The following is a 20,947-nucleotide window of genomic DNA, read 5'->3' as shown; positions in this document are numbered from 1 at the left end:
CTTCTATGTTGTTCTTCCAGTTACTTCTGTTTCTCTTTCCTGAGAGAAATTCACTTGAAATCTGCTCAGAAACCTTGAAGCACCCAACACTCAAAGCTGAAACCAGACCTGACCGCCAGAGGGCGCACTAACCCCATTCCTTTTTTCCCCCCCTTTCATTATGTTTTCCTTTCAGTTCGTTTTCTTTTTCCTTTTTATTTTCTATTCCCTGGCCCTCCCCCAATTCCCTCCTTCATTCTTCCTCTCCCTTCACCTCGTTTTCTTTTTCTTTTTCCCTTAGATTCTTTTTCTGGGACACCCACGTATTTGACAAATGGGCTTTAAAATATTGGAGAAAAGCAAAAGGGAGGAGAAGGTTTAAAATACCCAGCTAGTGTCAGCTCCTTCAGAATACACCGTACCTGGCCCTGAGGAGTCACTCAGAGTTATTTCTACACAGTGTTGAATACATACAAATGGAATAAAAAATATAAAAAGGCAACTCCTTGATAAAAACCATGGGGCAAAGGGCAGTGCAGTGCCTAGGGGCGTCAGGGAGCCACAGCGGGTGGAATTGTGAGGGAGGGACTGGGGGAGAACCCTTGGTTACTTTGAACTTCATATGGGACACAAGGCAACTTGCTTTGCTTCCCAGACCCTCGGGTTTCCCTTCTGTGTGGTGGACACGGTGATCCTGGCCGCTTCTCCCTGGGGACAGGTACCCAGTGCTCCAAGGGGCAGGGGCTGGTCCTGGCCTCACTGGGCACTCTCTCTGCAGCACCTGTACCTCTGGTGAGATGGTGTGCACCTCGGAGCCCTGCCCAGGTACCCCCACGCTCAGGGCCCAGGAGTCGGCAATGGTGGGTTCTCAGAGACCAGAGGGGATGCTGGCCCCTTCAGTAATCAAGCCTGGTGGTGTCGGGGTGCCCCAGGGATGACCTGACCTGGTTTCACACATCCTGTGCCTCTCTCCTGGCGCCCGCCCTGGCAGTGGCCTGCGGCTGGAGCCCCTGGACCCCGTGGAGTCTCTGCAGCCGCAGCTGCAACGTGGGTATTCGGCGGCGCTTCCGGGCGGGCACTGCGCCCCCTGCTGCCTTCGGGGGCGCTGCGTGCCAGGGCCCCAGCATGGAGGCTGAATTCTGCAGTCTGAGGCCGTGTCGAGGTGAGAGTTGGGACCGAGGTCCTCAAACCCTCCAGAGAGGAGCCAGGAACACTCCTTGTCACTCCCATCCAGACCCAGGAGAGGTGCAAGGGCCTTCCCTGGGGGATGCCATGAAGCTGTGGTCCCCAGAGAGCCCTAAGAGGGGTCCTCCCTGGGGGCAGCCCTGTTCCAGGTCCTCCCGAGAAGGTGTGATGTGATGCCGTAGGTGTCTAGGGTCCAGGAGGAAGAGTGACTGAGTGTCCGGGTGTGGGAGACAGGGCCTGCAGTGACCTAGGTGTCACCCACAGGTCCTGGGGAGGAGTGGGGCCCCTGGTCTCCGTGCTCTGTGCCCTGTGGCGGTGGCTACCGGAATCGCACCCGAGGGAGTGGCCGGAACAGCCCCGTGGACTTCTCCACCTGTGGCCTGCAGCCCTGTGTGGGTGAGGGCACCCATTTTCTCCTCCACGCCCCGCCCTCACTTCTCATCCCCACACCACCCAGGGCTCCATCACCCACTCTCTGTCACCCCAGGGACCCCTCTCCCTGAGCTCCTGTGCAGCCCCTGACCTCCCTGGCCACACCCGGAGCTGATATCTCTCCCAGGGTGGGAGTCTGGGGGAGAGCTGAGTGCGTCTGGACTGAGCTGTTAATCTCTGTGTCCCCAGGGCCAGTGCCTGGTGTGTGTCCCCTGGGCAAGCAGTGGCTGGACTGTGCCCAGGGCCCTGCCTCCTGTGCAGAGCTTAGCACCCCGAGAGAGACTGACCAGCCCTGCCACCCTGGCTGCTACTGCCCGTCTGGGACACTCCTACTGGTGAGTGTCCTCCCTGCCTGACCTCCTTGGGGACTGGGCAGAGGCAGAGCCAAGAGTGTGGAGCTGGAGACAGGGCAACCCTGCAGAGTTGAAGATGGAGCACTGAACTCAGGGGGCGTGGCTCTGCTCGGCCAGCAACCGGCAGGTGACCGTGGGCGAGTGGCATTCCGGTCTGGGCCTCTGTTTTCCTGTTTGTAAAATGGTGATTCGTTTAGAAGGTCTTTATGATTTGTGCCTGCTTGAGTGCTCTGTCCTCTTATGTTATCACCCTAGCACCTCCTGCAAGCTCAGTCCTGGGCTGGGCTATGCTGTGGGGAAGAGCAGGCTCTGCCCTCCAGGAGCCGGCAGTCTGGGGAAGGCAGACCCAGAGCCCTGGCAATGAAGACAGACCCATGTGATACTCAGGATGTGAGCTCTGCACATTGCAGAGCACGTGATACAGATTGGGGGGGCGGGGTCTGTGATGGTGGGCTTCCTGGAGGAGGTGGTTCCCCAACGTGACCACCAGAGACTGGAGGATGTGGATGGAGAGCAGGGAGGCAGCCATTCCAGTTGGAAGGTGGTGGGGACCAGGTCTGGCAAATGCGGGGGCGGGGTGGAGTTTGGACAAAAGCCCGCGGGGCGGTGGGGTGGGCTTATAGAGACGCTGCTGAGCCATGGGCCCTGGTTAAGGGACAGACTCCAGTGGGGAGTCAGGCTGTTAGACTAGCAGCTCTGTGACCTTGGGCTGAGTAGCTTGTGCTTTGGTTTCTCCACTTGTAAAATGGGGGTAACAGTGTCCCTAGTCATCAGAGTCTGTGGGACGGTTAAGTGCTTCCCAGGGCACTTCAGGACATCTGACTTTGAATCGTGTGCTGCTGGATGGCTATGTTTTTCAATTTGAAACACTAGCAACTTCTGTCCAAACGCCCAGACATAGTTTTGTTGGTTTCGTTTTGTTTATTTTTACATAGTTTTGTATGAATCGCATTTTTCGTATTTTGTTAGTTGTTTTCATGGATTTGACAATTCAGTCCTGTGTCCTGCAGTTGGAGATGGTCTTTCCTCCTAGAAGTCGGGGGTCCATGCCCCTCTCCGTGGCCCTGCACCTGGTGGTGCTTTCCCCTGGCTTTGGGGAGCGGGCAGAGATGCGATGTTCGGAGGACGCATCCGCGGCATTGGAGGGGGAGCGCCTGTGAAAGTGGGTGCTGAGCTCTGACTTGGGGGACAGGCCAGGCCGGAAACTGGAAAGTGATGGAGGGTTTTTGGTTCCAGAACAATGTGTGTGTGCCCACCCAGGACTGCCCCTGTGCCCACGGGGGGCGCCTCCACCCCCCGGGCAGTGCTGTGCTTCGTTCCTGTGAGAACTGGTGAGCCACCTCCCCCTGCAATGGCCCCGTGACACCGAGAACGCCTCGGTCTCTCCTCAGTGCCAGAGGCTGTTGGCCTTCGAAGGGCCACGGAGACACCCCTTCCCACAGGCCCAGCAGCCAGCTCTCCGGGGCCAAGCCTGCTGGCGCCCCTCACCCACGGCCTCCCGGCGCAGCTCCCTCTTCCCACGCAGCTCGGGCTGCTGGGGCAGCTGCAGCTACACCGCAGGCAGGGTGGCTTGAACCCAGAGTTTATCCTCTCACAGTTCTGGAGGCCAGAAATCTAAGACCCCAGTGTTGGCAGGGCTGGTTCCTCCTGAGGGCTGTGAGGGAGCGTCTGTTCCAGGCCCGCCTCTGCCAGAGTTCGTGGGCAACCCTCGGCCTTGCCCGCTTGCAGCCCCCCAGTCCAGCTTCACGTGGCTGTGTCCTCTCTGTGTCTTCATGTCGTCTTCCTCTGTACAAGGACACTGGTCGTGTCAGATTAAGGTCACCCTAATGACCTCATTTTAACTAGATCACTCTTGTAAAGATCCTCTCTCCAAATGAAGTCACGTTCTGCAGTCACAGTCACATGTTGGGACTCCAACATGTGATTCGGGGGGGACCCATTCAGCCTATAACAGCACCCGACCCTCTGCTGCCCCTTCTCTAGCTCCTGTGTCTCTGGGCTCATTACCAACTGCACCTCCTGGCCCTGTGACGAGGGTGAGAAGGGGGCCTCCCTGCAGAGGCCCGCGCTGGGGCTGGGGAGGGAAGCCCTGGGGAGAGGTGGGCACAGGGAGGAGGGGCGCTCTTGCCTGTGGCCCACACTTTGCCCCCAGCCCTTTGGGCGCCTCCAGCCTCTGCTTGCTCTGTCCTCTCTCTGCCTCTCCCTCCTGTGCACCCCCAGGTCAGCCCACGTGGTCACCCTGGACCCCATGGAGCGAGTGCTCGGCCTCCTGTGGTCCTGCCCGACGCCACCGACACCGCTTCTGCACCAGGCCCCCCAGCGTGGCACCATCCAGCGTGGCACTGCTGCCCCCACCGGCCTCGGCGCGACCTCTTTGCCCAGGCCCTGAAGCAGAGGAGGAGCCCTGCCTCCTGCCGGGGTGTGACCGTGAGTCCCTCGCGCCCTGTGGAGCCCCACCACCTAGCACCGGCTGCCCTGGCCCCAGCCAAGCCCCTCACCACTCCTTCCTCTGCTGCCTCCCAGGAGCTGGGGGCTGGGGCCCTTGGGGGCCCTGGTCTAGCTGTAGTCGGAGCTGTGGGGGAGGCCTGCGGAGCCGGACCCGGGCCTGTGACCAGCCCCCACCCCAGGGCCTGGGGGATTACTGCGAGGGGCCTCAGGCCCAGGGGGCGGCCTGCCAGGCTCTGCCCTGCCCAGGTACCTGCCAGGGATGGGGGTAGGGGTCAAGGAGCGGAGGTGGGAGAGCTCAAGGGAGCATTATGGGGAGATAGGCCAGGGTGGGTGACCGCACAGCTCTCAGCCCATCCTGTCCCCCCACCCCCCCAGTGACCAACTGTACTGCCATCCAAGGGGCCGAATACAGCACCTGTGGCCCTCCCTGTCCTCGCTCCTGTGATGACCTCGTGGTAAGTCTGGGCTCCTGAGGGTCAATTTGCCTGACGGCAGGGTGTGGCTTTGGGGTGTGGTGCCTCTGACATCGGGCCGCCCCACAGTTTAGGGGGTCAGCGCCCACCAGGCTGGCTCCGCCTTGTTCCAGAGAAGCAGAGAGTGAGCCTCACCCAGCAGCCCTTGTCTTCTTTGCAGCAAACAGTTTCTCATTTTAAACATTTTATTACAAAAACAGCAAAAACACATAGGAAGGGGCAGTCATCCCACTGTATCATCTTAAACCTCAGGGCGTGTCTATGCACAGACCTTGACTCTGTGCACTCGTGCGTGCGTGTGTGTGCTGGGGTGTGGGGCTATTCACCAAGCGCCGGCCCAGGACCGTGGAGAGGGACACAGGCACGCAGATGGTGTCGCGGTCCCATGGCGCCTGCACTATGGTGAAGAAGCAGCCCTGAATCAAAGGTGCTGAGAGAAGAGCTGGGGAGAAGGGACAGTGCTTTGAGGCCCCACTGGGGCTTGTCCAAGGAGGTCAAGAGGCTCCCACACTGAGGCAGTAGGATGAGGAGTGGTGCCTGGTCCTGGCTTCCCCCAGGGAGCCCCAGCTCCTTCCCAGCTTTCCGGTTCCCTGCTCCCCACATTGTAGTAGATCTGGGAGATGCCTGGATCCCCACCCAGTGCTATGTGGGGTTCACGTTTGGAGGACACCCCACCTGGGGAAGTCCGTCTCAAGCTCTCCTCTCTCCCTGCTCCTCCCTGGGAGGGGAAATTCCCGTGGAAACGCGGCATAAACTATATACTATATACAGAACACAGCAGCTGCGGACTGGAGTGTCCCCTTCTCCCCTCGGCCCCCGCAGCCTCCTGCTTCACTTCTTCTTCCCACCTGTGCACCCCCGCCCCGCCCCTTTCCATCCGTCCAGTTTTCGGATGACCAGAGCCCTCCCTTGCTGTCCCTCAGCACTGCGTTTGGCACTGCCAGCCCGGCTGTTACTGCCCCCCGGGCCAGGTGCTGAGTGCCGATGGCGCCGTCTGCGTGCAGCCCAGCCACTGCAGCTGCCTGGACCTGCTGACTGGGGAGCGGCACCGTCCGGGTGCTCAGCTGGCGAGGCCCGACGGCTGCAACTACTGGTGAGGCGGGCAGGTGGGCAGGATGCAGGTGCAGGGGTGAGGGCACACCACGTGGGCAGGATGCAGGTGCAGGTGCAGGGATGAGGACAGGACTTCATGTCTCCTGGACCTGAACTCTCCTGGTCTCAGCTGATGCACGTTGCACTCCCACAAGCCCTGAGAGGATTCGGCAGGCCCCCTGACCCCTGTCTGATAGGTGGGGAAACTGCAGCCGGCTCTGGGGGTCTGCGCTCTGGGAGACTTCGGAGGGCTGGGCGTGCGCAGTGCTGGGGGAGGGGTGGCTGTGTGCTGTTTCTCCTGCAGTCTGACCCCCATCAGCAGCAGATGACCTGTGACCATTTCCCCGTAGGACACCTGAGAGGGCCTTGAGTGGGACAGGGAGCAGGATCCGGAGGTGCTAGAGAATGAGGAGGGGGCCCTGAGACCTCAGAGGGAAACGAGGAGGAAATGGGGGAAGACGCAGGTGAGGAGGGGTGTGTGTGGAGGGCAGGACTGAGCTGTTCTCTCCCTCCTGTGCCTGCGTGCCCCGCCCAGCACCTGCTCGGAGGGGAGGCTGACCTGCACAGAGTTGCCTTGCCCAGGTATGTACTCCGCTCAGAGGGAGGTGAGGAGAAGCAGCCCAGGGGTGCAGGGAGGCCTGGGACCAGGGCTGGGACCTTCTCCCCGACAGTGCCTGGCGGCTGGTGCCCATGGTCAGAGTGGACAGCGTGCTCCCTGCCCTGCCGGGGCCAGACGAGGACCCGCGCCAGAGCCTGCACCTGCCCGGCTCCTCAACACGGAGGGGCCCCGTGCCCCGGGGAGGCGGGGGAGGTGGGGGCTCAGCATCAGAGGGAGACCTGTGCCAGCCCTCCTGAGTGCCCAGGTGAGATGCCCCCACTGGTTTGCTCCAGTCCCAGTAGGCTGGGACCTCCTCAGACAGAGAGATGATTCTGTTTTCCTGCCACAGTGGATGGAGCCTGGAGCCCATGGGGACCATGGTCTCCCTGTGACGTGTGCCTGGGGCAGTCCCATCGGAGTCGAGAGTGTAGCTGGCCCCCCACCCCTGAGGGAGGCCGGCCCTGCCCTGGGGGCCACAGGCAGACTCGGCCCTGCCAGGGAAATTCCTCTCGGTGCACAGGTGAGGGCTTCCACAGAGGCCTGGGAGGGTCCCTGGTAAGGCTAGGGAGATGCTGTCTCAACCTTTGACCACCTCCCCTAACATACATGCATGTTACTTGCTTTGAGGAACAGCCCTTAGGTCACTCACCCCATGGAGCTGGGGCAAGGTGCGAGGTCTGAGCCGGTGATGGGGATGGGCGGAGGGCTTGTCACCCATCTGCCGGGATTCCCCAGGATGGACCCCCACTCAGCACTTACTCTCTCTGCTTCCCTCCTGCTGTAGACTGTGTAGGTGGCCAGGGCCTTCTCCCCTGTGGGTGGCCCTGTCCCCGCTCCTGCCAGGACCTGTCCCTCGGGGTCGTGTGCCAGCCAAGCTCAACAGGCTGCCAGCCCAGCTGTGGGTGCCCCCCCGGCCAGCTGTCCCAGGACGGCCTTTGTGTGTCCCCTGCACAATGCCGCTGCCAGTTCCAGCCCAGAGCCATGGGTCAGTGCCTTCTCTCGCCCTTGCCCACAGGCCCCCGGAGCATGGCAGCACCCGCCTGCCTGGCCCCTGCCGCTCTGCCTGTGGGGGCCAATCTGGGCTGCAGCACTGGAGTGGGCAAGTCCTGGCCTTTCCAATGCTCTAGGCCTCGGTCCCTTCTCATCCTCCTACATCCCTGGGCTGGTCCATCTTGGGGCTTCCATCTACTATGTCCAGAATCCGGATTGTCACGGGGTGGAGTCTGATAGGAGGGAGGGAGGAGGCTGTAGACTCAGAAGAGGGACTGAGCTCTCTGAAGGGCCCTCCTCGACTCCTGTGCCCTCAGGGATCCCTGAGAACCAGAGCCGGTCAGCAGGGTCTCGGCTCAGCTCCTGGGAGAGCCTGGAACCCGGGGAGGTGGTGACGGGGCCATGTGACAACTGGTGAGCCAAGGGGGCCTGGGAGGGGGTGGGCTGCCAGCCAGGCAGTAGGCCCTCAGGTGAGTGGACAGGGCCCTGTCTCCTAAAGCCCGCTTCCTTGCCCCCAGCACCTGTGTGGCGGGCATCCTGCAGTGCCAGGGGGTGCCCGACTGCCCAGGCCCCGGGGCCTGGAGCTCCTGGGGCCCCTGGGAGGACTGCAGCGTCTCCTGCGGGGGAGGGGAGCAGCTGCGCTCCCGGCGCTGTGCCCGGCCCCCCTGCCCCGGGCCTGCCCGCCAGAGCCGCACCTGCCACACCCAGGTCTGCAGAGGTGAGCCCCAGAGCAGGCTCTGCCCCGGACGCTCTGACTTAGGTTTGAGGCCCATCTTGGCCTTTGACCCTGACTCACAGGTGCCGTTTGAACTCTCCCACCCCATCTCCCCATGCTGCCCCCTACCCAGGCCAGTGACAGGCAGGTGGAGGAGGGAGTGGGCAGATTCGGGCTGTGTCAGGGGGTGAGAGAGACTGTAGGGGTGGGTGTGACATGGGCCCTGAGGGATACGGCCCAGGGAGGGCATTGGCAGAGCGACTTGGGGGACGTGGGGGGATGGGCATTGGGGTGAGGAGAGGCGGGTCGTGGGGCGGGCACAGAAGTAGGCAGCGAGGGCGGCGTGGGCCGGAGCTGGGCCCTCAGACGTGACTGTTGCCTCAGAGGCAGGCTGCCCGGCCGGGCGTCTGTACCGGGAGTGCCAGCCCGGCGAGGGGTGCCCCTTCTCCTGCGCCCACGTCACTCGGCAGGTGGGCTGCTTCTCCCAGGGCTGCGAGGAGGGCTGTCACTGCCCCGAGGGCACCTTCCAGCACCGCTCGGCCTGTGTCCAGGTTAGACCTCATCCTGCCAGGAGCCCAGGACCCGACCCGACCCGACCCGACCCTCCCCTCCCCTGTCAACTCTCCCCTTTGCAGACCCGATGGCCTCTGGACAGCCTCTAGGCCTCCTGACTTAGAGCTGATGACACTGACCCCAGCGAGGGGAAGGGACACACCAAGTCAGGAGACAGTTACCTGCAAAGCTAGATGCAAACTCAGGTGTTCCGATTCCTGCCTGAGGCCCTTCCTCCTCGTCACTCCCTCCATGTCCCATCCTGTAAGGGCCTCTGTTGACCCTGCCGGGTCCCAGCTGAGTGCTCTGCATGGGAAAGCCTCCTTGCAGTCTCACCCTCTCACGTCTCACATTCACACCCCTGACTCAGGTGAATGCCCCACTTGCTCCTGGAAGTGCTCTCCTGGGGTGCAGAGCCCTCCCCCAGGGCCTTCCCCCCACCCTTTTCTTCTCCACCCCCTCTCCCCCTCACACCCTTCCTCACTGCCCCTTCTGAGGATGTGCACAGGTGCAGAGGGCTGGCCCCGGCGGGTGGCTCCAGCCTGAGCCCCTGCACTTTCTCCTCCGCTCCCACCCTCAGGAGTGCCCCTGTGTGCTGACAGCCGCGCTGCTACAGGAGCTGGGAGACGCCAGCGCTGACCCCGGGGCCCACCCACCTATTCTGGGAGAGGGTGGTCAGCCCCTTGGGCCTGGAGATGAGTTGGGCTCAGGTCAGAGCCTCCATGCAGGCTGCAGCAACTGGTGAGGGGGACGATGAGGGTGTGGGAGATCTGAGGTGGAGGGAGGGGGTTAGAGGATGAAAGGACAGGGGGGCCCTGTGCTGCCTGCCCCACCTTCCCGCTCACTCCCACCCTCCGCTTGACGTGGACCAACCCTGGCTTCATCTCCTCGCCCCTTGGGGCTAAAATATTTGCCACACTCCTTTCTCCCCGGGTCTGTCCTGCCAGGCCCCTCATTCACACACTTTCTCCCCAGCTCCTGTGTGCATGGGAAGCTGTCCTGTTTCGTCGGGAACTGCTCCCAGGCTGATGGTGGCTTTGGTCCCTGGGGTCCCTGGGGTCCCTGGGGCCCCTGGGGCCCATGCTCCCGCTCCTGTGGCGGGCTGGGCACCCGCACCCGCCACCGCCAGTGCGTGCGCCCCACGCTCACTCCCAGTGGCCAAGGCTGCCACGGGCCCCACCAGGACCTCGAGTACTGCCCCAGCCCGGACTGCCCAGGTGAGGGAGGAGGGAGGGGGCTGGGCAGAGTCTGGCTGGCTCAACCCACTTCAGCTGGCCCTTTGTCCTTTCCTGTCTCTGTCCATCCCTGCTGCCAGCTCTGGTCTGTCTTCCTCCCACCTTCTAACTCTGTTTCTCTTCTGCTCAGGCCCATTCAATCAAATTTCTGGAGCTCTTGTCAAACACGCTATACTATGTGTGTGTTGGGGGGGTGGGAAAGTGAGGACTGTGACCCTGGAATCGAGGGGCTCAGAGAACCCATTTCAGCATGTGGTGAGCCCTGTAGGAGGGTGCATGTGCTAGGGAATATGGAGGAAGTTGAGAATTCTTCCAGAGGGACAGTTTAGGAGGGCTTCCTGGAGGATGCAGCATTTGAGGGGGTTTGAAGGATGGAGAGGATTTTGACAAGCTTTGGAGGGGAAGGATGCCAGGTAGCAGGAATGGCTTGAGCAAAGGCCTTGGTGCCGTGAGCAAGTGCTGCGCTTGGTTGGGGCCTGGAGTGTCTGGGCTGAACCAGACAGAGACAGGTTTGGAACTTGGCCACCAGCCTTGGGCTTGGTCCTGGTGGACTGCAGGCTGGGAAACACTTCTGAGCAGGGTTTTCTTTTGGCACAGGAGCTGCAGGGTCCACGGTGGAGCCAGTGACAGGCCTTCCAGGTATCCCCATTTCCTCGGGCTCTGGCCCCGGGTTCCCTACATCCCTCCATTTGGGAAGAGCAAGCCCCGGGACTCCTCCCTCCCCAGCCGTCATGTGGGACTGACTCATCAGGAGATTCCTCTCCCCCCAAGGCGGCTGGGGCCTGTGGTCCCCGTGGTCCCCCTGCTCCGGCAGCTGCACAGACCCCGCTCACCCTGCTTGGCGCAGCCGCACCCGCCTCTGCCTGGCGAACTGCACCGGGGGGCTCACTTCCCAGGAGCGCCCCTGCAACCTGCCCTCTTGCACAGGTGCGCCTTCCAGTCCCTACGTCTGGCTCCCAACAATCCCCTCTAACCCCAACATCCGCCCTGAGACAACTCATCCCAACCCCCAACCCCTACATCTGATACCCCTCAAGTGAATACCGAGTTCTCCCCCTGACATCTGATCACGGATCTGTGCCTGACTCTGGCCCCTGGATCCTCTTTGTCAACCCCAAGAGCTATCAGGGAGCCTTGTCAGCTTCTAGCAAATCCTCACACGTGTGTAGCAGACATCCCCACAAGGTCCCGTCCAAATCCTCATCTGTCCTGGGATCCTGAGACTGCTGTCCCCTATGAGAGAGGGGTAAACTGAGGCCCAGCTGCCAAAGCCACACAACGGTAGATATCTGATCTGAAAAGGGAACCAAAAGTTCTGGATGGGGTCCTAGCTGGCCCTGGCAGAGGAGGCTGGCACTTAAGTCACTGGGGAAGGAGGGGCTGGCTCCAGCTCAGCTTTGTCCTGTCCCACAGAGCTGCCCCTGTGCCCTGGCTGCGTGGCTGGGAACTGCTCCTGGACCCCCTGGGCCCCATGGGAACCTTGCTCCCGCAGCTGCGGGGTGGGCCAGCAGCGCCGCCTGCGGGCCTACCACCCCCCAGGGCCTGGCGGCCACTGGTGCCCCGACATCCTTACCGCCTACCAGGAGCACCGCTTCTGCAACCTGCGTGCTTGCCCAGGTGAGGTGGGCTGGTGAGGACCAGGGTATGCCCTCCCTTGGCATCTGTGCCCCCTGTGCCCCTTTCACCTCTATCGCAGGACTCAGCCCCAGGCTCCCGGGACATGTGGGAGCCCCTGTCTGAGCCAGGCCCCTAGTGTGGCCCTTCTCTTTTCCGCACAGTGCCCGGAGGCTGGTCACGCTGGAGCCCCTGGTCCTGGTGTGACCGGAGCTGTGGAGGAGGGCGATCGCTGAGGAGCCGCAGCTGCTCGAGCCCCCCACCCAAGAACGGGGGTGCCCCCTGTGTCGGGGAGAGGCACCACGCTCGGCTCTGCAATCCCATGCCCTGTGGTATGGCAGTGAGGACAGTGGGCCCCTCCTGCCTGTGCACTCTGCAAAGCCCCCCCCCCCAGTTTCATCCCCCACATCACTGTGTGACATAGACGGGGGACAGGCTGTTACCTCATTGTCCAGCCTTGCGGGTGGATGGTGGGATCTGGGCATTGGGCAAGGCCTCCCAGTGGCGAGAAATGAGCTGCTACTGGCCCGTACCCTGGGATTAGACCTCATTTTCTCTGCTTTGCCCCACCCACAGTTCCTGGAACCACCCCTTCAAGATTTTCAGGGGGTTTGAGGGTGACAGTCATGAGCATACCTGGTGCCTGGGGTGTGGCCTGAGCCAGGCAGGCTGTAAGCCCCCCAAGCTTCAGCTCCTTCTGTGATTGGTCCTTCCAAGCTCATTGGCCCCGTGGGCCCTGCTTACTGTAAGGCCCAGCACCTCTGTTAGGACACCCCTACACACTGACATTGTCTTCCATCCATCTCAAGACGAACACAAAAGAGCCACATCAGTGAGAATGTTGGCTTTTAGGTGCCTAAATTCAGCTCAGCTCAACAAACATTTATTGGGTGCAGGTTGGTGCTGGGAACTCGGGTGAGAGGACTGGCTGTCACTCAGAATGTCCCAATCCTTAGGGTCTCCCCAGGGCCCCGTGTTTCCATGGGCACCAACATACAGCAAGGGTGGCCCCCGATCAGGCAGGGGGAGGGTTTCTGAGCCCCAGGGCTTAGGGCCTGCTTGACTCTGGTCCTCCCCATCTGCCCAGAGGAGGGCTGCCCAGCAGGCATGGAGGTGGTCAGCTGCGCCAACCGCTGCCCCCGCCGCTGCTCAGACCTCCAGGAGGGGATCGTGTGTCAGGACGGCCAGGCCTGCCAGCTGGGCTGCCGCTGCTCGGAAGGTAGGTGCTGCCCGGACCCTTCAGGCATGGCAGGATGGCTCAGTGGGAAGGCAGGGGGGGCCCCAGGGCACTGGCCTCAGCTCTGGAGGGTCTCCTCCCTGCAGGCTTCCTGGAGCAGGACGGTGGCTGCGTGCGAATGGGGCACTGCGAGTGCACAGATGCTCAGGGCCGCACCTGGGCCCCAGGGAGCCAGCACCAGGAGGCCTGCAACAACTGCACATGCCGGGCCGGGCGGCTCTCCTGCACGGCTCAGCCCTGCCCGCCTCCTGCCCACTGCGCCTGGAGCCGCTGGTCAGCCTGGAGTCGCTGCAGCCACTCATGTGGGCCCGTGGGGCAGCAGAGCCGCTTCCGGTATGGGGCTGCGCCAGGCTAATGTCACCTCTCCCCACCCGGGTCTCCCTCCCTGACACTCAGTCCCTGGATCCTGCCTCATCGGTGACTTTGCACGCACCCGTGCCCTGGCCTCAGCCCTGGTCCTTGGTCATCTTTGCCCTTCCTTAGCCACCTCCAAGCCCATCCTGGGTCTTCCTGTCAAGGTCTCACCAGGAGCCGGAAGGTGACAAAGGGCCCTGGGCCATCTCTCACCTTCTCTGCCCCGGGCCCCATCCAGGTCTTCCACGTCGGGCTCGTGGGCCCCCGAGTGTCGGGAAGAGCAGTCCCAGAGCCAGCCCTGCCCTCAGCCTCCGTGCCCACCCCTGTGCCTGCATGGTTCCCGCTCCCGACTCCTGGGGGACAGCTGGCGGCAGGGCGAGTGCCAGCAGTGGTAAGCCAGGGCAGGGGCAGGGGCAGGGGCAGGGTGGCCAGGGCTGTCCTGCTGGACAGGAGTGTCCCTGAATCTGGGCTCCTCTCCTCAGCTCCTGCACCCCGGAGGGTGTCACCTGTGAAGACACCGAGTGTGCAGGTCTGGTGTCTCATCTCAGTCCCCACCTCCTACCCCACTAGCTTCCTGCCTTGCCGTCTACCTGCTTGCTCTGTGTCCACATTCCCCTCCTGCCTGTGTCTCCACCAGCCGGCCCCTGTGCCATGATGCTCCCTCTGACTTTAACCTCCCTGTGCCCTCCCACAGTGCCTGAGGCCTGGACACCGTGGTCCCCCTGGTCCGACTGCCCTGTCTCCTGTGGAGGTGGAAACCAGGTCCGCACACGGGTCTGCGTGGCTTCAGTCCCTCGCCCAGAGGGGCCCTCCTGCCTGGGCCCGGACACCCAGACCCAGCCCTGCGGGCAGCAGCCTTGCCTGAGGCTGCTGGATGCCTGCTCCTGGGGCTCGTGGGGGCCCTGCTCCCGCAGCTGCGGCCCAGGCCTGGCCTCCCGCTCTGGGTCCTGCCCCTGCCCACTGGCCGACCCCACCTGCAATGGTACCTTCCTTCACCTGGACACCGAGGCCTGCTACCCAGGAGCCTGCCTGGGTGAGTGTGCACCAAAAGTGGCACCCCCTCCAGCTTCCGACCTTGGGAAGGTTCGGGAATAATGTTTTCCCAACCCCCAGATTTTACCCCCCAAATATACTTATGTCTATCCCCTCCCAATATTTTACTTTAGTTCCTTTTCTCTTCCCACCATCTGTTCCTTTAGAGCCCCTTGAGGTGTGACCCTTCTCACAGAGAAGCCAGCCAGCTGGGGCCTTTTGGAATTCTGGGCTTCCTTTTGCCCTTTTCCTGTTCAGGGTGCTGGCTCAGGCTGGGATGAAGAGGGGGTCAGGTAGGAGAGAGACTGGGGAGCCCAGAGAGGCCCCTGGCTGACCACCCCCCACAACTTGGTCCCTAGAGGAGTGTGTGTGGAGCAGCTGGAGCAGCTGGACACGATGCTCATGCCAGGTGCCGGTCCAGCAGCGCTACCGACACCAGGGACCAGTGCCCGGAGGGGCCAGGGAGAGCGCCCCCTGCACACGACTGGACGGCCACTTCCGGCCTTGCCTCACCAGCAACTGCTCTGGTGAGGCCCCAAGAAGCGAGAAGGCAGGGGGCTGAACCCTGGCAGGGGACTTTCAGGGTCCCCACTGGGCCCCCCAGCTCCACTCGGAGCGAGCCTCAGTGTCCCCAGGACCTGAGTCGCCCGCGCCTGCACTGACCTTGCCCTCGGCAGACACTTACTCCCTGCCTCGTCCTCAGCTACTCTCTCCTCACAGCTGCTCCCCGCCTTCCCCACCCTCCAAGCCCTCACCACAGCCTTCCCACTTTGCCACTGCAGGCCAGCTGTGGCTTTGTCCGCTAGTAGCTGTCCCCAGGCACAGTGGGTCTTGTCCGCTTCCTGCCGTAGCTGCCCTCCATCTCTGCCCCTCTGTCTCCCATCTGCCAGTCCCCTGAGCGCCTGCCAGTACCAGGCCCCGAGCTCCATGCAGCTTCCTGGCTCTTCAAGGTCCAAATGGTCCTGACCCTTCCCTGGGGAACCCACCGGGGCCAAGTGGGTGCATCCTGGGGTTTCTGTCACTGGTCAGTCCTTACATGCAGCGGGGGGGCAGACTTGCACACTTCCTGGGTGACCACAGGGACATAATGGGGCTGTGCACTATGCACTCTGGGCTTGAGAAGTAGAGGGTGTCTCTGGGTTGCCCCCCGTGCCCCCACCAGCCTGCCTGCCTCTCCCCTCCAGAGGACAGCTGCACACCTCCCTTTGAGTTCCAGGCCTGTGGCTCCCCCTGCACTGGGCTCTGTGCCACACACCTGAGCCATCAGCTCTGCCAGGACCTGCCACCCTGCCAGCCTGGCTGCTACTGCCCCAAGGTGAGGTGTGGAGCCAGGGGAGATGGCCCTGGAGGAGGAGTCCTTGGTCCACCCTCCCGCACCACCTCCCTGCCACGATGCCCATGGCGACCCCTCTCCTGCAAACCTCTCCTCTGGACAGCTCTTCACGTTCTGCTTCATGGCCATGTGCCTGTTCACTCAGCGGCACGCACGTGCACCTGCTGTGGGCCAGCGCGGTGATGACTGCCACACAGCCCTGTCTGTGTCCCCTTCTGCACAGGGGCTGCTGGAGCAGGCTGGTAGCTGCGTTCCCCCAGAGCAGTGTAACTGCCAGCACATCTCAGGAGAAGAAGCTGGGGTGACCCTGGCCCCTGGGGACCACTTGCAGCTGGGCTGCAAAGAGTGGTGAGTGTTGGGGGTGGGGAAGGTGGCACCAGAGGGCTGGGGCCGAGTAGTGGGGCAAGGAGCAGGGAAGGGTTCCCCAGGGCAGCCTGACCTCTGCAGAGAAGGCCAAACCATCCCACGGGCCCAGTCCCAGCCTCATCCTGCTCCAAATAAGCCCAGAGCCCTGCATGATACCCTGCATGAGCTCCCCACCCACTGTTCTGGACTGGGTCCTGCCTCCCAGAGCCCACCCTGACCGCCCCCTCCCACAGTGAATGCCAGCGCGGGGAGCTGCAGTGCACCAGCCAGGGATGTCGAGGTAACGCTGGACTAGGGAGACCAGCTGCCCCTGTTTGCCCAAGACTTGGGTGGGGACAGGGGAGTTTGGGGAACTTTCATTTCTAGGACCAGGACAGTCCCAGACAAACCAGGATGGTGGGTCAACTTACCCTGGCCCCGGCTCCACATCCCTCAGCCTTTCTTGTTTCCTGACCTTCCTGGTCATAACCCGAGCCCCTCCTTCCCCATCCACTGTGGTCTCTGGGTCTGGGATAGGGTCCCTGGGAAGGACACTCACATGCCACCCTCCTAGGTCTTCTACCTCTGAGCGACTGGTCAGAGTGGTCACCCTGTGGGCCCTGCCTGCCCCCCGGCATACTGGCGCCTGCCTCCAGGGCTGCCCTAGAGGAGCGCTGGCCCCAGGACCCAGCGGGCCTCCTCCCGACCTCGGCCCCCACGCTGGCTTCGGAGCAGCACCGCCACCGCCTCTGCTTGGACCCTGAGACGGGGAGGCCGTGGGCTGGGGATCCAGACCTCTGCACTGTGCCACTCAGCCAGCAACGCCTCTGCCCAGACCCTGGAGCCTGCCGAGGTGATGGGGAGGGACAGAGGCCACAGGGGGAAGGGCCTGGAATCAGGTTGAGAGGCCTGGCCAGGTAGAGCTGCGCTGCATTGTTCTGGTTAGTGTCCCGGCAGTTTGCTGACCTGCTAACCTTTCTGCTAGCCTCCAGGGCCTGCTGGATTTGAGGCTGGTTGGGGCAGCAGCTGGAAGAGAAGAAAGTGATCCTGGGGCTCAGGGCAGCAGAGTGTGTACAGAGCTGCAGGAGGCAGGGAGGAGGGAGGTGGGCCTGGGAACTGATTTCCATTCTATCTCCCCAGACTTATGCCAGTGGAGTTCTTGGGGGCCCTGGAGCCGCTGCCAGATGCCCTGCAGTGGGGGGTTCCGACTGCGCTGGAGAGAGGCTGGGGGTCCTCCTGGAGGGGGCTGCCAGGGGCCATGGGCTCAGACAGAGAGTTGCAACATGTGGCCTTGCCCAGGTAACCGGGTCCCGGCATCCGGAGGAAGGACCAGGGACTGCAGCGTCCGATAGGCACCTGGGGGGGTGCTGCCTCAGTCCCTGGAGGTGCACAGTGGAAGGCTGGGACTCAAGAATGTCTCAACAGACTCCTACTTTCTGGTCCTCAGGAGAAAGCTGTGAGGCCCAGAACACCGTGCCCACCCCTGACTGTGCCAACCAGTGTCCTAGAAGCTGTGTCGACCTCTGGGACCACGTGCAGTGTCTGCAGGGACCGTGCCGCCCAGGTGGCCAGGCCACGCCCACACTGGCCGGGGAGCTCCGGGGAAGCTCAGTCCTGCTTTGCCGCCTGCTGCTCCCAGAGAGCACGTGACCCGGGGCGGGCGGACCGCTGGATCAGGAGTTACAGGGTGGCAGTGGATACTTGGGTCACTTTAGCAACCAGCTCGGGGTCCTGCCCCTAGTCAAGCAGGCTATGTCCTGAGGATGCTCTCTTGCAGCCTCAGGGGTTCCCAGGGTGGTGCCCACTCCCAGGGCAGGCTAGAGAGGCCCCTTCCTCAGGTGGTGGGAGATATCGTGGAGACCAAGTGATGTGCAGGGAGAGGGTGGGAAGAAGGGTGCCCCAGGGCTTCCTGAGGCTTTGGACTCCATCTGGCCATCTGAGGGGCCTATTGAGTGCAGCTTCCCCAGCATCCAATCTTGCTTGTCCACCCCACCCCCACTCCCAGGCTGCCGCTGTCCCCCTGGCCAACTGATACAGGACGGGCACTGTGTGCCAATGTCTTCTTGCCGCTGTGGCCTCCCCGGCCCCAACGCTTCATGGGTGCTGGCTCCGGCCGAGGTGGTGCAGCTGGACTGCAGAAACTGGTACGGCTGCCACTGGTGGCCAAGCTAGAGGACAGGGAGCTTTGGGTGGGAAGCTTGGGGCAGGCCACGGTGATGGGCATTGCTGGAGAGCAAAGGCTCCGTTCACCTTGACTCAGGGGGCCTTTCTGCACACCCTGATCCACAGCACCTGTGTCAACGGGTCCCTGGTGTGCCCCAGTCATGAGTGCCCAGCCCTCGGGCCTTGGTCAGCCTGGAGCAACTGCTCTGCTCCCTGTGGCGGGGGCACCACCCAGCGGCATCGGAGCTGCAAGGAGGGTCCTGGCAGTGCGCCGTGCCAGGCCCAGGAAACGGAGCAGCAGCAGGAATGTAACCTGCGGCCCTGCCCTGGTGAGCACCCAGGACAGTGGGTGCCTGCCCTTCCCTCGAGGGCTGCCGAGCACAGGGCCCATCCCAGCTGGCAATTGCCAAGGCAGACGGTGGGTCCTGAGGCAGCCCCCTCTCTGGGATTCCATCTCACAGTCTGTGCCCCCACCCCCCAGAGTGCCCACCTGGGCAGGTGCTCAGCACCTGTGCCACCTCGTGCCCACGCCTCTGCTCGCACCTGCAGCCTGGCACCCTCTGCGTGCAGGAACCCTGCCAGCTGGGCTGTGACTGCCCTGGAGGGCAGGTGGGTGTGGACACTGCCCAGACCTCTGCGTGGGGGAGCAGGCTGGTCGGGGGAAGAGGCGGCGGTCGGTCCAAGTGTAACGGGAGCCTTCCCTGTCCCAGCTGCTTCACAATGGCACTTGTGTGCCCCCCGCCGCCTGCCCCTGCACCCAGCTCTCTCTGCCCTGGGGCCTCACCCTGACTCTCGAAGAGCAGGCCCGGGAGCTGCCCCCAGGGACTGTACTCACCCAAAACTGCAGCCGCTGGTGAGCGCCGGGGCGGGGCAGGGAGGCGTGGAGGGAGGGGTGGCTGGGAATGGGTGTGGAGAGGAGGGCATGGCAGGTGTCTGAACCCGAGCTTCTGTCTTCCCAGTGTCTGCCAAGATGGGGCCTTCAGCTGCTCCCTCGCTGACTGTCAGGGTGAGATGTGGGCCACCCAGGTCTCTGCTGGTCCCTCCAAAGCCAAGGCCAGGCTGGCCCTCATATGGGGAGTAGAGCCTGCCTGTCCTAGGCGATGCTACCTCCTTCGGGAAGCCCTGTCCCCTGCTCTGTCCACACAGACCCCCATCCCCAGGCTGAGAGCCAACTCTCCCTGCCCTGTGCTCCCTGGACACTTAGTGTGGTCCCCACTGGGTGGTTGGGGCATTTTTCAGGTACACTGTGTGCACACCGAGCCGGGCTGTGAGTGGTGCAGGAAGTGGAGGCTTCTTTCCCTGCAGACGAGGAAACTGAGGTCTAGAGGCTGAGCCGAAACAGGACCCTTGCCTGGCAGTCTGCAGACTCATGGTGTCTGCTTTGTGCTGTGTCAGTCCCAACTAATCAGGGTCCACAGGCCTTTGCTAAGGGCCCACATGTGCCACACTGGGCTCTGAGTGGGTTCAGAGACTCACAGGCATTCAAGCCCCAGGCACCCCCAGCCTGGCTGCTGAGGGCAGACCTGGCCACCAGAACGGGTGGAGACAGGAGACAGTGTCTGGCTCACAGACACAAGCTGCATCCACAGGATGTGACTTTGGTACTGAGAATGGAGAGGGTGGGGTGGACAGGACTGGTCAGGGGAGGCTTCCTGGAGGAGGCAAGAACCAAGCTGGGCCTCACTAGTGTTTGGAAGGGTGGATAAGAGCAGAGAGGTGTGTTTGGAGACCTAGAAGTCTGGAGGCTGCTGGAGCAGAGTGGGCAGCACTAGGGAGGGGAGAAGGGACCCAAGGGTGCCCAGCGTGGGAGGGGGAGCATTGAGACTGGACCCAGGGCTGACCTGAGTGGTGGGATGGGTGGTCTTCCCTGGCAGAGTGCCCCCCCGGGGAAATGTGGCAGCAGCAGTTGGCCCCCGGGGAGCTGGGGCTCTGCGAGCAGACGTGCCGGGAGCCCGACGCCACAGAGACTCAGGGCAACTGCAGTGTGGGGCAGGTCCCAGGCTGCGTGTGCCAGCGGGGGCACTTCCGCAGCCAGGCGGGTCCCTGCGTGCCCTGGGACCGCTGCGAGTGCTGGCATCACGGGCATGCCCACCCGGTGAGACACTTTAGTCCTCCGTGCCACCTAGTCCTTGACTCAGGCCTCCCGTCCACTGCTTTGTCCCTTTACCGCAGTGGCTCCTCCTCCTACTCTTGGCCCGCTGCAGAGGGCAGCTGGGCCATCAGCCACCACCTGGGACAGTCTCTGGCCCCTAATGGCCCACCTCCTGCAACTCTTGTTGCCAACGCTAGTCCCAGGCTACTGCCCTGGCTAGGCCCCCAGGCTGGGTTTTGGGTTGGAGTAGTCTAAGAGGGAAATCTGCAAGAGGAGGGATGGAGAGGAGGCTCTCCCTACTCTCCCCAGCCTGGATCCGAGTGGCAGGAGGCCTGTGAGAGCTGCCGCTGCATCAGTGGGAGGAGTGTCTGCACCCAGCACTGCCCCCTCCTCACCTGTGCCCAGGTACCCGCCTGCAGCCCTGCCGCCCTCTCAGAGGGCTCCCCGGGCTCCTTCCTGGGTCCCTCCCCAGAGGCTGGTCTCAGGGCCTCAAGCAGGCAGTGCCAGGGTTCTGAGCCGTCTTCCTGAGTGGACTGGGGACCACACCCTCTGCAGGGTGAGGTGGCCGTGCAGGAGCCAGGGAGCTGCTGTCCCACTTGTCGCCAGGAGACTCTGGGTAAGCAGGGGACCTGGGGCACCTCCTGCCGCACCTGTCCCTGCTCTGGGCCCTTCTCCTGAGCCACCCCTGCACCAGCCCCTCATCACGGCCTTCTCTCTGCTCTCCC

The 20,947-nt window shown here is 63.0% G+C and overlaps 1 protein-coding gene across 1 annotated transcript in view; it reads left to right on the top strand.

Moving 5' to 3' along the window:
• Nucleotides 1-20,947, top strand: part of LOC102527980 (SCO-spondin) — a 51,851-nt gene that overhangs the window by 28,367 nt on the left and 2,537 nt on the right. The window contains exons 58-100 of the mRNA XM_072964212.1: nucleotides 758-804; nucleotides 971-1,141; nucleotides 1,429-1,560; nucleotides 1,786-1,931; nucleotides 3,186-3,280; nucleotides 3,933-3,985; nucleotides 4,170-4,376; nucleotides 4,473-4,643; nucleotides 4,773-4,852; nucleotides 5,794-5,963; nucleotides 6,498-6,544; nucleotides 6,634-6,825; nucleotides 6,910-7,080; nucleotides 7,345-7,545; nucleotides 7,868-7,964; nucleotides 8,069-8,268; nucleotides 8,650-8,816; nucleotides 9,398-9,558; nucleotides 9,793-10,034; nucleotides 10,650-10,691; nucleotides 10,824-10,979; nucleotides 11,466-11,669; nucleotides 11,831-11,998; nucleotides 12,754-12,885; nucleotides 12,990-13,236; nucleotides 13,496-13,648; nucleotides 13,740-13,791; nucleotides 13,960-14,290; nucleotides 14,649-14,816; nucleotides 15,474-15,604; nucleotides 15,846-15,970; nucleotides 16,222-16,268; nucleotides 16,542-16,820; nucleotides 17,108-17,266; nucleotides 17,415-17,531; nucleotides 17,973-18,111; nucleotides 18,257-18,459; nucleotides 18,612-18,739; nucleotides 18,841-18,983; nucleotides 19,090-19,136; nucleotides 20,005-20,225; nucleotides 20,532-20,627; nucleotides 20,778-20,838. Of these exons, the coding sequence (XP_072820313.1) occupies nucleotides 758-804; nucleotides 971-1,141; nucleotides 1,429-1,560; nucleotides 1,786-1,931; nucleotides 3,186-3,280; nucleotides 3,933-3,985; nucleotides 4,170-4,376; nucleotides 4,473-4,643; nucleotides 4,773-4,852; nucleotides 5,794-5,963; nucleotides 6,498-6,544; nucleotides 6,634-6,825; nucleotides 6,910-7,080; nucleotides 7,345-7,545; nucleotides 7,868-7,964; nucleotides 8,069-8,268; nucleotides 8,650-8,816; nucleotides 9,398-9,558; nucleotides 9,793-10,034; nucleotides 10,650-10,691; nucleotides 10,824-10,979; nucleotides 11,466-11,669; nucleotides 11,831-11,998; nucleotides 12,754-12,885; nucleotides 12,990-13,236; nucleotides 13,496-13,648; nucleotides 13,740-13,791; nucleotides 13,960-14,290; nucleotides 14,649-14,816; nucleotides 15,474-15,604; nucleotides 15,846-15,970; nucleotides 16,222-16,268; nucleotides 16,542-16,820; nucleotides 17,108-17,266; nucleotides 17,415-17,531; nucleotides 17,973-18,111; nucleotides 18,257-18,459; nucleotides 18,612-18,739; nucleotides 18,841-18,983; nucleotides 19,090-19,136; nucleotides 20,005-20,225; nucleotides 20,532-20,627; nucleotides 20,778-20,838 (6,299 nt within the window). The remainder of the gene's footprint in view (nucleotides 1-757; nucleotides 805-970; nucleotides 1,142-1,428; nucleotides 1,561-1,785; nucleotides 1,932-3,185; nucleotides 3,281-3,932; nucleotides 3,986-4,169; nucleotides 4,377-4,472; nucleotides 4,644-4,772; nucleotides 4,853-5,793; nucleotides 5,964-6,497; nucleotides 6,545-6,633; nucleotides 6,826-6,909; nucleotides 7,081-7,344; nucleotides 7,546-7,867; nucleotides 7,965-8,068; nucleotides 8,269-8,649; nucleotides 8,817-9,397; nucleotides 9,559-9,792; nucleotides 10,035-10,649; nucleotides 10,692-10,823; nucleotides 10,980-11,465; nucleotides 11,670-11,830; nucleotides 11,999-12,753; nucleotides 12,886-12,989; nucleotides 13,237-13,495; nucleotides 13,649-13,739; nucleotides 13,792-13,959; nucleotides 14,291-14,648; nucleotides 14,817-15,473; nucleotides 15,605-15,845; nucleotides 15,971-16,221; nucleotides 16,269-16,541; nucleotides 16,821-17,107; nucleotides 17,267-17,414; nucleotides 17,532-17,972; nucleotides 18,112-18,256; nucleotides 18,460-18,611; nucleotides 18,740-18,840; nucleotides 18,984-19,089; nucleotides 19,137-20,004; nucleotides 20,226-20,531; nucleotides 20,628-20,777; nucleotides 20,839-20,947) is intronic.

Source organism: Vicugna pacos, chromosome 7, assembly GCF_048564905.1.
Source record: "Vicugna pacos chromosome 7, VicPac4, whole genome shotgun sequence".
NCBI classification, from domain to species: Eukaryota; Metazoa; Chordata; class Mammalia; order Artiodactyla; family Camelidae; genus Vicugna; species Vicugna pacos.
This window is presented reverse-complemented; position numbering and strand designations above follow the sequence as displayed.